At 46.8% G+C, this 14466-nt stretch overlaps 1 protein-coding gene across 10 annotated transcripts in view; it reads right to left on the bottom strand.

Moving 5' to 3' along the window:
• Nucleotides 1–14466, bottom strand: part of FAM178B (family with sequence similarity 178 member B) — a 245345-nt gene that overhangs the window by 172783 nt on the left and 58096 nt on the right. For all 10 annotated transcript variants that reach the window (XM_087875813.1, XM_087875808.1, XM_087875815.1 and 7 more), the window contains one exon: nucleotides 1885–1966. In XM_087875813.1, the coding sequence (XP_087731939.1) occupies nucleotides 1885–1966 (82 nt within the window). The remainder of the gene's footprint in view (nucleotides 1–1884; nucleotides 1967–14466) is intronic.

The following is a 14466-nucleotide window of genomic DNA, read 5'->3' as shown; positions in this document are numbered from 1 at the left end:
CTGGGTCCTCATTTTACCTACCTTAGAAAGGATGGAAGGCTGAGTCAACCTTGAGCCTGGTGAGATTCGAACTTACAGTAATTGCAGGCAGCTGAATAACAGACTATTAGTCTGCTGCGCCACCAGGCTTGGTGATGGTGGGGGAACTAATGTGACTGGGTGGGCGCGGCCAACTTTTTTTTTTTAACTTTTCAAAGCATTTTTTCTAATGCTTTGAAAAGCCTCTGCCGATCAGGCAACTCAGCTGGGATCGTCAGAGACGTTTCAAAGAATTTTGTTTACCGCCTCTTCGGCCAAGAGGTTGCAGAAAAAAATGCTTTGGAAAGCCTCTGACGATCCCAGCTGAGCCATGCGATCATCAGAGGCTTTTTTAAAAAAAACTTTTAAAAGCATTTTTTCGTCGGAAGAGGTTGTAAAAAAAATGCTTTTCAAAGAAAAAAAAAAAGCCTCTGAAGATCGTGTGACTCAGCTGAGCATGGTTGGGGGAGCGCAGGGATTTTTGCTACCGGTTCTCCGAACCACCCGCCGCCATCGCTACGGGATCGGGTGATCCGGTCCGAACCGGGAGCATTTCACCCCTGGGTTAGGGTCAAAAAAGCCAAGATGGCTGTTGCAATGGCCCGCAAAACTTCCCCTGACTTTTTAGTATGTACAGAATGTAGACTTTGCTGTGTGGTTTGCATGTGAAGAGCCCTGGTGGCGCAGTGCTTAAAGTGCAGCATTGCAGGCAAACTCTGCCTACAGTCTGGTGTTTGATCCTGACCAGCTCAAGGTTGACTCAGCCATCCATCCTTTTGAGGTCGGTAAAATGAGGACCCAGATTGTTGGGGATAAAAGGCTGTAAACCTCTTAGAGAGGGCTGTAAAAGCACTGTGAAGCGGTATATAAGTCTAAGTGCTATTGCTATTTATTCCTTCCTTCCTTCCTTCCTCCCTTCCTCCCTTCCTCCTTCCCTCCCTCCCTCCCGGTGCTTAGAATGGAATTTTACAAGCTAATTCTGCCAACTGCCAGGAGTTCGATCAAACTTGACGCCCGCAGGCCGGATGCGGCCCACGGGGTGCTTAGATCTGGCCCACGTGGCCACTCTGGAAACAGCAAAGGACCGGCCCATGGTGCCTCTGCTCGTGAAAACGGGCTCCTGATCTCCGTTTTCAGCTGGGACGGCCTCTTGCAACCCTCTGCCAGTGAAAACGGAGATCGGGAGCCCATTTTCACGGGCGGAGCACTCAGGCTGCCACAGGCACCCCATCACGAGTGATGTTAAGCTGGCCACACCCGCCCCGGCCCCCCAGGATCAAACACAACCCTGAAGCGGCCCTCGATGAAATTGAGTTTGACACCAACGATCTATGCCCGTGATGGCGAACCTACGGCACTATGGCAAACCTATGGTCTCTGTGGGCACACGCACTGTTGCCAGCTGGTCTTCTGGTTTCCGGCCCACACATGCGCGCTGGCCAGCTGGTCTATGCGGGCGCCGGAGCGCTGAAAAACGACCTGAAAACAGCCCAAAAAACGGCCTGAAAACGGCCCAAAAAACGGCCTGAAAACAGCCCCGAAAACGCCCAAAAACAGCATGCACACCGGACAGCTGGTCTTTGGGTTTCCGGTGCTCCGGCGGGCACAAAGACCAGCTGGCCGGCGTGCATGTGTATGCCAGAAACCCAAAGACAAGCTTCCGGTGCGCACACACACACACCGGGCAGCTGGCCTTTGGGTTTTTGGCGCTCCGGCAGGCACACATGCATGCGCCTTCCAGTTTGGGCACTCGGTGCCGAAAAGTTTCGCCATCACTGATCTCTGCTATTTCTGCAGACTCCCTTTTTTTTTTTTCTTGTCCACATAATTTCTTCCACCCCGGCCCCTTCGCCACTCCCAACTGACCGTAAGAGATGCTTTGGTAAGTGCTGATGTTCCAAAGGGCCTGGAAGGCATCTCTCGAGGCATCTGGGTTCAAAGACATCAACTGGGGGAAGGGAAAAAAAAATGCCGAGCATCAGTGAACACGAAGAAGAAAAAAGACACGGGGGAGCAGCCCATATTCCCACACAACGGTTGCGGCAGTGTTGAGTGTGTCCTGCGGTCAGGGACCTCCGCGGACTAAACGTCACCTTAGCTGTGAATGCACCAGGCCGCAGGTGGTAAGGAAGGCCAGGTACCATCGGCCCCAGCTCCACAAGTGGCAAGAAAACAAAAATGGACACTGTCTATCGTAGAAAGCAGAGGCAGAGTTGGCCTGCCCTTGGAGGCATTTCAATGGTCCCGAGAAAGGATTTGCCCCCTTTCTGCCTATGGTTTTTCACATGAACTACCGTATTTCCCCCGAAAATAATACCCTCTCTTATATTTTTTTGAATCCCGAAATAAACGTTTGGCCTTATTTTCGGGGAGGTCTTATTATTTTGGGGCGTGTGGAGGAAACCAGAGAAAATGGCGGGGACCAGCTGCCCATGCGTTTAAATATTTTCGGGGAGGGCTTATTTTAGCGCTTGCACTCAAAAGCCCGATTGGGCTTATTATCAGGGGATGTCTTATTTTAGGGGAAACAGGGTAGATCAGAGATCACCAACCTTTTGGACCTCAGGGACCACTAAATTTTAAATCCCGTGGACCACTAATACGATCTGCCTAATGACCGGCTGGGTGGGCGTGGCTAGGTAGTCATGTGACTGGGTGGGCATGGCCAACTCAATGTCACTCACGTTGAAGGGCGCCTCGCTGGCCTCTACTTGCCCATCCCTTCCCAGCCACTCCTCACCTGCCCACCTGGGCTCCTTAGGGCCCCAACAGGAAGCAGTTGTTGGAGCTAAGCAGCCACCACAAGAAAGAGTTGGCAAAACAGCTCAGTTCAAATTGGATCTGACCGAGAAGGAGGCTCAGCAGAAGCACCTCACTGAGGACTAGGAGCATAGGCTTTCCAAGCAGTGGGAAGACCTGCGGGACTGCAAGGCCAGGTACCGGCGCCTGGAGGCTCAGCGGGCTGAGATGGTCAGCCAATTTCAGACCATGATGCAGCCCCACTGGAACGAGGCGCTCCGGCTCTTCCCCACCAGCGGCACTTCCCCCCAGCCTTCGTCCAAAGCCCCACACCAGGAGGCTGAAGCAGATCCCAAGTCAGAATTTCTGCTCCCCTCCAATCCACACAAAAAGACCCCGAAGGGGAAGACTCTCTGCAGCAACACAAACGTTCATTGCACACATCTGTCCCAGAGGCCGTAGTTTGAGGACCCCTGATTTAGTGCAATATAAAAAATGCAAATAATTTTTCTATGGACCACCAAAATTTTCCGGCGTCACACCATAAACGCCAGCAGCACTCTTGTTTCCAGAGGGGGTTCTGCAAACATCAGAGTCTTTGCTCATCCGGCTAATAAGCATACTGGCTGAGGAGGAGGAGGAGGAGGAGAAAGAGAGCACCTGGTCATGGATGGCTGAGCTATATAATTGCCAACTTGGAGCATTATCTAACCGTTTACAGCGTCAAGCGCTGACCTGCAAGGTGTGGTGAATTCTCTGCTTGGAGGCAGGTTGCTCCACTCTCCTCTCCTTGCTCTGCAGGTTCTGTTCCCACCGGAATCCATTCGCGGCATCTCACCCAGCCGTGAGATTCCCAGGGGACAACCCACACACGGTGCGGTGAATGATCTAAAACAGTCATGACTAATGATGTGCCATTGTCGGCATTGACTTTTCCAGCAGCCGCACAGATAGATTTATCTCCGTGATCCTGAACAGTTACTGGCTTCCAAAAGTAGCGAAGGAAGCAGTGGTGAAATCCAATTTTTTTTACTACCGGTTCTGTGGGCGTGGCTTGGTGGGCGTGGCTTGGTGGGTGTGGCTGAAGGATACTGCAAAATCCCCATTCCCTCCCCACTCCTGGGGTAAGGATACTGCAAAATCCCCATTCCCTCCCCACTCCGGGGAAGGATACTGCAAAATCCTCATTCCCTCCCCACTCCGGGGGAAGGATACTGCAAAATCCCCATTCCCTCCCCACTCCGGGGAAAGGATACTGCAAAATCCCCATTCCCTCCCCACTCCAGAGAAAGTATACTGCAAAATCCCCATTCCCTCCCCACTCCTGGGGGAAGGACACTGCAAAATCCTTTAGAACTGCTAGGTTGGCAGAAGCTGGGACAAGTCACGGGAGCTCACCCCGTTACACGGCACTAGGGATTCGAACCGCTGAACTGCCGACCTTGCAATCGACAAGTTCAGCATCTTAGCCGCTGATCCACCACGTCCTTTCCTGTCTTACAGGAGGCATTTCTCCCTCCTCAATCCTCCATCTCCAGTAGGGAGCCTTCAAAAGCTTCTGGTCCCTGCTTAAGGCTAGACATTGGTCCAGCTGCCCCAGAAGAGATTCTCCTTCTTTGATCTCTTTTGGAGCTGAGCTCAAAACCTCCTTTCCAGTCGCCAGTGTCAAAAACAACATTTATACTGGGTCTGTCTGCCCTAAGGGGTCCTTCCCAGGCCTCCCCCTCCCTGTCCTGTTGCTTGAACTCAGACAGTGGCGTTGAAATGCTCTAGCTAGGTAGCACTTAGCTGCATCTGGAGCGGACCTCCTGCATGGCTGCCAGCACAGCCTATCCCTATGATTTACTACCCAGGCATCTCTTTTAGCGCAAATGAAACAATTAGTCGGCTCCATTTTCACACGCGCCAGAGTGGGAGACACAGCATGAGCCTGGCTGGGCAAGGGCGGTGCAACCGTTTTATCCAAAATTATTAGCGGGCGGGGGGGAAAGGCAGAGGAGAACAGCAGGGCCACTGACCCTCCAAATCCACCACTTTGAAGCAAGGTGGCCCGGGGGCAAGGTAGCAGCACAAAGCCCATTAGGTTGGCCACACATTCCTTGGTGAAGCCGACATCGTGAAGTTGTACGGGAGGGGAAGAAAAATGGATGGCTGCCAACTACATTCAATTGTGGCGTTGGGGTGTGTGTGTGTTCTGTGTTCAGGGACAGAAAGGCAAAACAAAAGGAGGAAAGGAAGACAAAGTATTGGGTTATAAAAGGCAAGTGGTAGGGAAAATGAAGGTAGGGAGCTAAATTTGAAAATACTGCAAATACTGTCGCTCCATTCGCCAAACAATGCAACTTTCAGGAATGCGGGGTTTAGGTAGTAGCTTTCGGGAGGGTACAAGAAAGCTTGCAATAGATGTTGCCATATCAGAAATATTGTGATCTGTAATAATATCAGCTCTGTAACATTTATGTGTAGTTACCAATAGTTGGGATGAACAGAGAACTCTTTAGTCTTCTTATGATTGGTGAATACATGCTGTTTTCACTCTTATGTATCTTGGCTGAATGCACAAATTAAACAAGGAGAAAAGGAAATAAGGAGAAATTTCCTGACAGTGAGAACCATCAACCTATGGAACAGAAGTTGCCTTCGAAGTTGTGGGGGCTTCATCACTGGAGGCTTTCAAGAAGAGACTGGACTGCCATCGGTCAGAAATGGTGTAGGTTCACTTCTTGGGTGGGGGGTTGGACTAGATGACCTACAAGGTCCCTTCCAACTCTGTTAATCTGTATCTGTAACTAAGCCGGGGTGAAGTAGGCAGGAGTCATATGTCTGCGACCAATTTGTTCTGACCCAGCCTTATGTTGTGGTCCGCCAGCAGCCTGCGAAGTTGGCAGCGGAGCCGGACAGTGAGGAGGCTGGGGAGGACAATGGGCCAGTAGTGGAGTCAGGGGAAGGCCGGGACAAGGACTCTGCATCGGAGGCAGAGATGGGGCCAGGGCCATCTGGGAGCGATGTGCGGACTCCGGAGCCTCCAGAGGCGGATAGCAGAGAGGCAGAGGAACAGGAGGAGCCTGTTCCTAGTGCACGTATGAGAAGAACTGCCAGAAGGCAAGAGCATCTACAACAAAGAGGACAACTCGGGAGTAGGGCCAAGAGATTATTGGCCCCTCCCATAAGGCTTAAAAGACCAGCAACGGCTCTTGACCTCTTTGTCGGAAAACAACGTTGATAGATTTGTTGTCTTGCTGCACTTATCTCTGGTCAGCATCTTCTGCTTCTGAACTTTTGCCAAGAGAAGCCTTTGGCAGTTTGCCTAATTATACCAAGGTTGGTGATTAGACTGAAGAATTTGTGTTATGAAGAATTTGTTTTGATTTAGCTTGGACTACGCTGAGAATGAGTTAATTCTTAGCTGTTTTAATAAAGTCTGTAAGTTTTGGAACTGTCTGCGTCTAATACTACCTACTTGGGCCTGGGTCACAACACCTTAGCAGAACCAAGAAACAGAACCCCTTGTCCCGAAAAAACCCTCTTTATTTAGCTACTGGGAATTCATGGCATTCCCACACAGAAAAGTCCAGGCAGTAATCCTTCCAAGGGTTAACTGAAGTACAGACCTTATCAGTAATGGGATAATTGCCAGGCCGGGAGCTTCCAGCTTCCAGCCACAAAGCTGTAAATCAAACTCTCTCAAGCAGGCTCTGAGACACAAATCACGATGAATAGATCGGGATGCCACTCCGCTTTAGCTTCTATTTATTCCCCAGCCAGGGAGGGGCTATTTAGCATCCAGGTGTGCCTTTCTTTCTGAGTCGGCTCCTGGAACTCAATTGCTCTCCTCTCCTGACAGCTCTGCGCATGCGCGCATCTGGAACAGGCCCCAGCTGTTCTTCTTCCCCACTTATCTCGACTCGGAAGGCAGCTGGGAAATGTCAGACGGCCCTGGCTCTCTCTCTGCTTCCAACACAGAGCATCCATCAGAACCTTCCCGAGACTCTGGGACAGGCCCAAGTTCCTCCCCAACCTCCTCATCGTCCAAGTCTGCCGCCAGCTCTGCTGGCAGCTGGCGGGCCACAACACAACTGTCCCCTTCTGGTCCATGGTATTCTCAGGAGTCTTCACCACCACCACCACCATCGTTCAAAAGCATCTATCTCAGTTCTCCAAAGCCCAACTTTCACCTCCATGAAATGTCCCAGGGAAAAATCATCGCGGCCACAATTCCGATCTTTGTAGAAAGAGCGAGAGAGAGAAAGACTGGCTGTGACATCTGATCTTTTCCAAGGTTTTCATTCTTACTTTCCAATGAAAAATAGTCATTATACTCCGCAGCACATTTTTGACTGCTGGTTCTTTTTACTCCTGATATTTGATCCTAAAAGACAGAAGCTTTCCAAGCTCTGGTATCTTCGTTGTCAGTTCTAAGGCGGGTTGCTGTACCTGCTGACATCAATCAGGCCTTCCTTATATTTAATGGTTAGCTCCATTTTTTTCCACAGTGCTCTTTCGACTTTTATTATCAGATCTTGCAACCGATTTGCATTTTTCAGTTAGTAGAGTAGTGTCGCCAGCCTAGAACAGGTTATTGATGTTTCTTCCTCCAATTTTACAACAACCCTCGCTTGCTCCCAACCCTTCCATATATAGTCCACATATAACTTGAATAAATTCAGGGAGCATGTTTAAGCTTTGTCCCACTCCTTTGCTGGCCCAAAGTAAGTTTCAGGACGTTCTGTCCATGCTATGGCTTTCTGCATTCAGGCAATCCTTGATTTACGATCGTTCGCTTAGCAAACTCTCAAAGTTACTGGAAAAAGGGACTTACGACTAGTGTTCGTACTTAAAACCATTACCGCATCTCCAATCATGTGATCAAAATGTAGGCGCTGTTAGCTTCCTTAGATATCGAATTATAAGACCTATCCTGTTGTAACTTTATGGCACCGTATTATGGTGATTTTCTCATGGTTTTATCTTAATTTATTATCTCCTATATTGTCTGCATATCTTATAGATAGAAAGATAGATAGATAGATAGATAGATAGATAGATAGATAGATAGATAGATAGATAGAATAGATAGGTAGATGCGTGGCTGGGTGGATGGATGGATGGATAGATAGATAGACAGACAGATAAAATAGATAGGTAGGTAGGTAGATGCATGGGTGGGTGGGTGGGTGGGTGGATGGATGGATGGATGGATAGACAGACAGACAGACAGACAGATAGAATAGGTAGGTAGGTAGATGTGTGGCTGGGTGGGCGGGTGGGCGGGTGGATGGATGGATGGATGGATGGATGGATGGATGGATGGATGGATAGATAGATAGATAGATAGATAGATAGATAGATAGATAGATAGATAGATAGATAGGCAGGCAGGCAGGCAGGCAGGCAGGCAGGCAGGCAGGCAGGCAGGCAGACAGACAGACAGACAGACAGACAGACAGACAGTGTTTCCTCAAAAATAAGACCAGGTCTTATATTAATTTTTGCTCCAAAAGATGTACTAGGATTTGTTTTCTGGTTAAGTCTTATTTTGGGGGAAATACGGTACTAAATGCATCCATCTGGCTGACAATCTTAACTGGGGCTTATTTTGAGGGTAGGGCTTATATTACGAGCATCCTGAAAAATCATGCTAGGGCTTATTTTAAGGTTGGGTCTTATTTTCGGGGAAACAGGGTAGATATATATATATATATATATATATGCTGACGCTTTCTTTAAACTAAATTTGTATATCAATGATTGATATTATGCAATCAGTGATTGCATAACTCTGTAGAAACCATACACTAAATAAATTAATTAATTAATACGCATTCTTCTAGACTATTTTATGTCAGATGCAAGAGGTTGGATTGCCTTTCCCGGTAGCCTAGAACTCCATTCTCTCTCTGTTTCAGGTCTGTCTCTAAAGAAGTGAAGTTCCTCCTCACTCACAGATGTGAAAGGGTTTTATTGTTCTCTCTTGAAACAGCCATGTTGTGTGGGATCATTTGCAGCAATTTCAATAACAAAGGGAATATTTTCCGGGACCAGCTGCGAAACAAACCAGATTAGTTAGTCCAGGGCATAGAGCCAAGTCACTGGATGAAAAAATGCTCACTACTCCGAACTGTCTTTCATCATCATTTCTTTTGACTCCGTCCATGTTATCCTTCCCAGGGCCTTCTCCTTCTTCTAGTTTTTCTTGGATTGTTGATTTTTCTTTTCCTAGTCTATCATCTGCCTGCGCCACAGGAACAAAATATATGAGTTCTTGCTTGCTGATCATCACCTCACAGGGACGCATCAACCTTTGCTTGTTCTGGGGCTTTCAGTCTTGCAACCACCGAACTACGAGAGTTCAGTTCATCCATCTTCCAAGTGGACAGCAAAACAGTATCCTGTCCTATTCAGCTAAGGTGCCAATTTCCAGAAACAATTGTGTTCTCAATGAAGAATATTTGTCGCTCGGGGTTGAAAGGAAGAATCCTGGGTGCTCTCTGAGCTTGGGTGCTTGTTTGGTTTTTTTGCAGATGTTTCATTACCCAACTAGGTAACATTATCAGTGCTAGAAGAGACTGGGGTTTGCAGAGTGCAGGAAAAGGAGGAGGAGGAGGAGGAGGAGGAGGAGGAGGAGGAGGAGGAGGAGGAGGAGGAGGAGGAGGAGGAGGAGGAGGAGGAGGAGGAGGAATCTTTAGTGCTTTCTGAGCTTCGTCATTTTCTTGCAGACATTTCATTACCCAACTAGGTAATATCATCAGTGCTAGAAGGGAATGAGGTTTGCTCTCAGTATGTATTCTAGTGGCTTGCCTGGCAGTGTTGGTGGGAGTGATCTTGGAGATTCTTTCGTTGGCCTTTTACTGTTAGCTTGTTTGACAGTTCCTTGATTGGGGTATTGTTTACTTCTTGATTAGCAACAGCACTTAGACTTATACACCACTTCACAGTGCTTTACAGCCCTCTCTAAGTGGTTTACAGACTCAACATATGGCCCCCAACAATCTGGGTCCTCATTTGACCCACCTCGGAAGGATGGAAGGCTGAGTCAACCTTCAGCCAGTTAGGATCAAACTCCTGGTCTTGGAGTATGCTTATCTGGGTGCCGATTGCTGGTTGAGAGGTGTTTGGGTCTGTTTGTTCCCTTTTTGGCTTGTCGATTGCCTCTTTTGAGCAGTATGTAGATGTTGTTTGTGTCTATGTGTCTATCGATGGCTAATTTGGCGAAAGGCTTCTAGAAATCCTTCAACCATTTTGTTAGCAATGTGTTGTGGTCCACCAGTAGCCTGCAGAGCTGGCAGCGGAGTCAGACAGTGAGGAGGATGGGGAGGACAATGGCCCAGTCCTGGAGTCAGGGGAAGGCCGGGACAAGGACTCTGCATCGGAGGCAGAGATGGGGCCAGGGCCATCTGGGAACGATGCGCGGGCTCCGGAGCCTCCAGAAGCGGATAGCAGAGAGGCAGAGGAACAGGAGGAGCCTGTTCCTAGTGCACGTATGAGAAGAACTGCCAGAAGGCAAGAGCAGCAACAGCAAAGAGGACGACTCGGGAGTAAGGCCAGGAGATGATTGGCCCCTCATAGAAGGCTTAAAAGAGCAGCAACAGCTCTTGGGATCTTTGTAGGAAAGCAACGTTGCTACATTTGTTTCTTGTCTTGCTACATTTCTTTAGTGTCGGGGTCTCTTGCTTCTGAACTTTTGCCAAGAAAAGCCTTTGGCAGCGTGCCAAAGAAGACAAAGGTTGGTGATAAGGCCGAAGGACTGTTTATGAAGAATTTGTTTTGGACTAAGCTGAGAATGAAGTAATTCTCAGCTGTTCTAATAAAATATGTTCGTTTAGGACTGATTGTGTCTGGTAATAACTACTTGGGCCTAGGTCACAATACAGTGCTTAGTGTTTTCACAATGCCTTTTGTCGGCGTGCGTGGAAAAAGACCAAGACATTCTGGGCATGCTCACCAATATTCTCATCTTTCTTAAAAATGGGGGAATGGATATAAATTCAGGGAGTGAAGGTTGGGATAAATCAGCTCAAACGTTATGATAGGAAGAAAGGCGAGCAAACTCTTGTTCGTATTTCCTGGACAGAGAGATCTCGGATCCTCATTGGCATTCATGTCGTCTCAGGCCTTCAAATGGAGCTTGAAATACTTTAGAGCTTTGGGAAATAATAAACGACAACCATCATCCACACAGCAGCTGTCAGGCAGGTTCTTTTGGTTTTTTTAATGTGAAAATCAAGCATTCTACAGTTAGTCCTCGATTTACAATGGCAATTGGCACCAGAATTTCCATTGCTGAACAATGCAGCCTTATTTTAATTTTGATTACATAAACCAACTTTATATTTCTTCCTCTTATTTCTAACAATCTTAATCTTTAATTCAATTGTCACTGGACTAAATTTCTCTTCAATTTTTCTTTCTCCCGTTGCACAGATTTCTTCCAAGGAATTAATAAGCTTTTTTTGGCGATCCGGTATAAGGACATATTTTTTCAGGTAATTCTCCTGGTTTATCATTTGTGTTTCCCTTTTAATTTTTAAAACTGTATATCCAGTTTTATCCTTTTCCAAAGCATTCTCTTGGCCCGTCATTCTCTATTTTTTCATCTTTTCAGATAAAATGTTAGTCCAAAATCTTGGCAGGCCTTGCTAAAACTGTCCATAAGTTGTTGAAGGTCTTCAGCAGAGTGAGCAGTGACGGAAACATCATCAGCGAAGAAGAAATCCCATAAGCATTTCAGCAGGGGACAGAATGTATGCGCCCTCAGTGTGGAAGGGATTGCCACTCTCAAATTGGTCTTTTTAGTCACACTAGATGCTGTTTTAGGACCTCTTTCCAGAGCACGATACCATAGTCTCTTGAGACTGAAGGATGCCAATGATGAGATAAAATGTAGTCAAAATCTGTCATACCTTCATTTCTTTTTTTAAAAACAATCCTGCAATCCCTTGCTTTGGGGTGGAGTTGGAACAACTGCATGGAGCTGAGCATTTACTACCCGGATGCCCTTCCTGACGCCTATACGGAGTTCACAGAAGATATTTTCTCTTCATGCATAGAGAGAGAAATATCTGCCACAACCTAGGATTGAACTCTCAACCTTCCAAGTGGGAGGCGAGTGTCTTCACCACTAGGCCACCATGCCACTCCTGTCATACCTCCATTAACATCTTTTAAACATAGTGTTTTCATAGAAGTAGACATCATCACTGATTGAGTCGATATTATAGGTATTAATTTCTGGCTCCATTCTTCAAAGATCTCCTTTAATATTTCTAATGTTATAATGTTTTGTGACATAAAATCCCAGTAAGAAGGGGCTTTTATCTTCTTTCTTCTTCACATCTGCTTCAAATCTTTAGTTCCCTCTAGTGTCCAGTTTCCTAAAGTCCTCATCTGATTTTTTGTCATAACTTGCAAAAGCCAGAATAACCAAACTACATCTGTTTCCCATGAGACTTTTTTACTAGTTAATTCCAAAATATTATAGTAAAAGTCAATGTTCCAAATTTATCTTGATCCTTAATCCATTCATAACATTCCTAGATAAAAATCTTGTTTAGCTTTTTGCTGTGTGTTTCAAATTCTTTTAGTTTGTAAGCTTATAATTATTTTTTCTTTTGTTCAGAGTTGAAGATAAACTCATCCAATGAAGACATTTCAAACTAGTCGTTCTGAAGGTTTCTAACAGTTTTAAGATGGTTAAATTTCTGAAAGTGATTAAAAAGTGAGGCTTCTAATGAAAATGATTAGCAAGTGAAGTAGATCATTAAAAAGTGAGGTTTGCAAACTCGATGTCCTTTAAAAGACACCACCATAGCTGTGAGCAACATGGCTAATCCCTTCATCTCCCAGTGCTCAAACCTGCAGAAAACTGCTGTCCTGCATTCACCTCACAAGGAATAGCCATCTGGAGCACTTGTGGGTGATCTCCCATTCCCTCCTTATCCAGAGAAGTTCTATGGAAGAGTCTACCCACTGGCTCCTTCATTTTTTTATTATTATTAGTTCCACTTTTGCAGAATCCGTTCACCATATCTCCTCCAGAGGTCCAGGGCAAAGGGAGGATTTTGAGTGGAAAAATAGTTTGCAAGGAATAGGGGGAGGACATAAATCAACATTATCAAGGACCAAGCCAGGTAACTTCCACACCGCTTGGCTCCTGCCTCCCAGAAAAAAGGAGAAATCAAGAAGTTACAGACTTCACATTTTACTCAACAGAGTTTTCTTTCCTTCTCTTGCCTAAGACAATGATGGTTCAAAAGTGCGTATAGTCAAGGCGATGGTTTTCCCAGTTGCAATGGATGGCTGTGAAAGTTGGACCATAAGGAAGGCTGAGAGCCAAAGAATGGAGGCCTTTGAACTCTGGTGCTGGAGAAGACTCCTGCGAGTCCCTTGGACTGCAAGGCCATCCAATCGGTCAGTCCTAGAGGAGATCAACCCTGACTGCTCTTTAGAAGGCCAGATCCTGAAGATGAAACTCAAATCCTTTGGCCACCTACTGAGAAGGAAAGACTGACTAGAGAAGAGCCCAATGCTGGAAAAGATTGAGGGCAGAAGAAGAAGGTGGATGGCAGAGAATGAGGTGGCTGGATGGAGTCACTGAAGCAGTAGATGTGATCTTAAATGGACTCCGGGGGATGGTAGAGGACAGGAAGGCCTGGAAGAATGTTATCCATGGGGTCGTGATGGGTCGGACACAACATCGCAACTAACAACAACGATGGTTCACAAAGCTCCCCTCTTCCCTATCCCAAAAAAATCACAGTTCTCCCCCCCAAAAAAATAATTAGAACACAGCTCCAAAAAACTCAAAAAAGGAGACCCTCCTCAGACTATTCTACCAATTGCACACCTGTAGTATTTCTGGTAGAGGATTAGTGCAAAAGGGAATGTGGAGCCTTGGTCTGGAGCGGAAACAATGCAGGAGGTCAGGACCCTGCCTCCCCCACTTCCCCAAAAAAGCAACTTTTGTACAGAATCTTTTTTAAAAATGATCATTTCTGGAATGACCCGATGTCAGACTGCTGCTCCAGGGAAAGTCCACCGAGGGCTTCCTTTCCCCTGGAAAAGCTTCTCTGAATACAGAACGCTAAGAACAACGGAACGAGAATGCGGAATGGCCTTTTTCCTGACATAACAGCTTCCTATGGCCCTTTTCCAGCGTTTTACAGAATTTCGCCTGGAGTTGCAGGGAAAGGACAATTTAACCACATTCCCCACTTACAAGTCCTCATTTCTATGGTGGGATGAGGTGGCACTTTGCAACCTTCCCACATCAGAAGCACGCTGTGGATTTTGGCTTCATTGCTGACTCCCGCTTTGGACGCTCTAGGGCCTTCTTTCTGTGGGGCAAGGGAAGGCTTGTTCCTCCCCCGGAAGTGATCCCCAAAAATAAGACCCTGTCTTATATTTTTTTGGAACCCTGAAATAAGCGCTTGGCCTTACTGCCGTGCACTCAAAAGCCCAATTGGGTTTATTATCAGGGGATGTCTTATTTTGGGGGAAACAGGGTAGTCCCAGAGATGCTTTTTCAAGAGACAACTGTACTTTCTGGTTTTTCTTTAAAGACGTTTCGCTTCTCAGAGCCGATGAAGCTTTTTGGATGAGAAGCGAAACGTCTTCGAAAGAAAAACCCATGACTGAGAATCTCCATAGAGAGGATGTAAGGGAGAAGTGTGATAGAAAGGGGGAGAGGCGATCCAGAGAAGGCCAAGGAAA

This window comes from Pantherophis guttatus, chromosome 9 (genome assembly GCF_059756535.1).
Source record: "Pantherophis guttatus breed Tessera chromosome 9, ASM5975653v1, whole genome shotgun sequence".
Lineage (NCBI taxonomy): Eukaryota > Metazoa > Chordata > Lepidosauria > Squamata > Colubridae > Pantherophis > Pantherophis guttatus.
The sequence above is the reverse complement of the archived record's forward strand: the minus strand, read 5'-3'. Positions and strand labels throughout refer to the sequence as shown.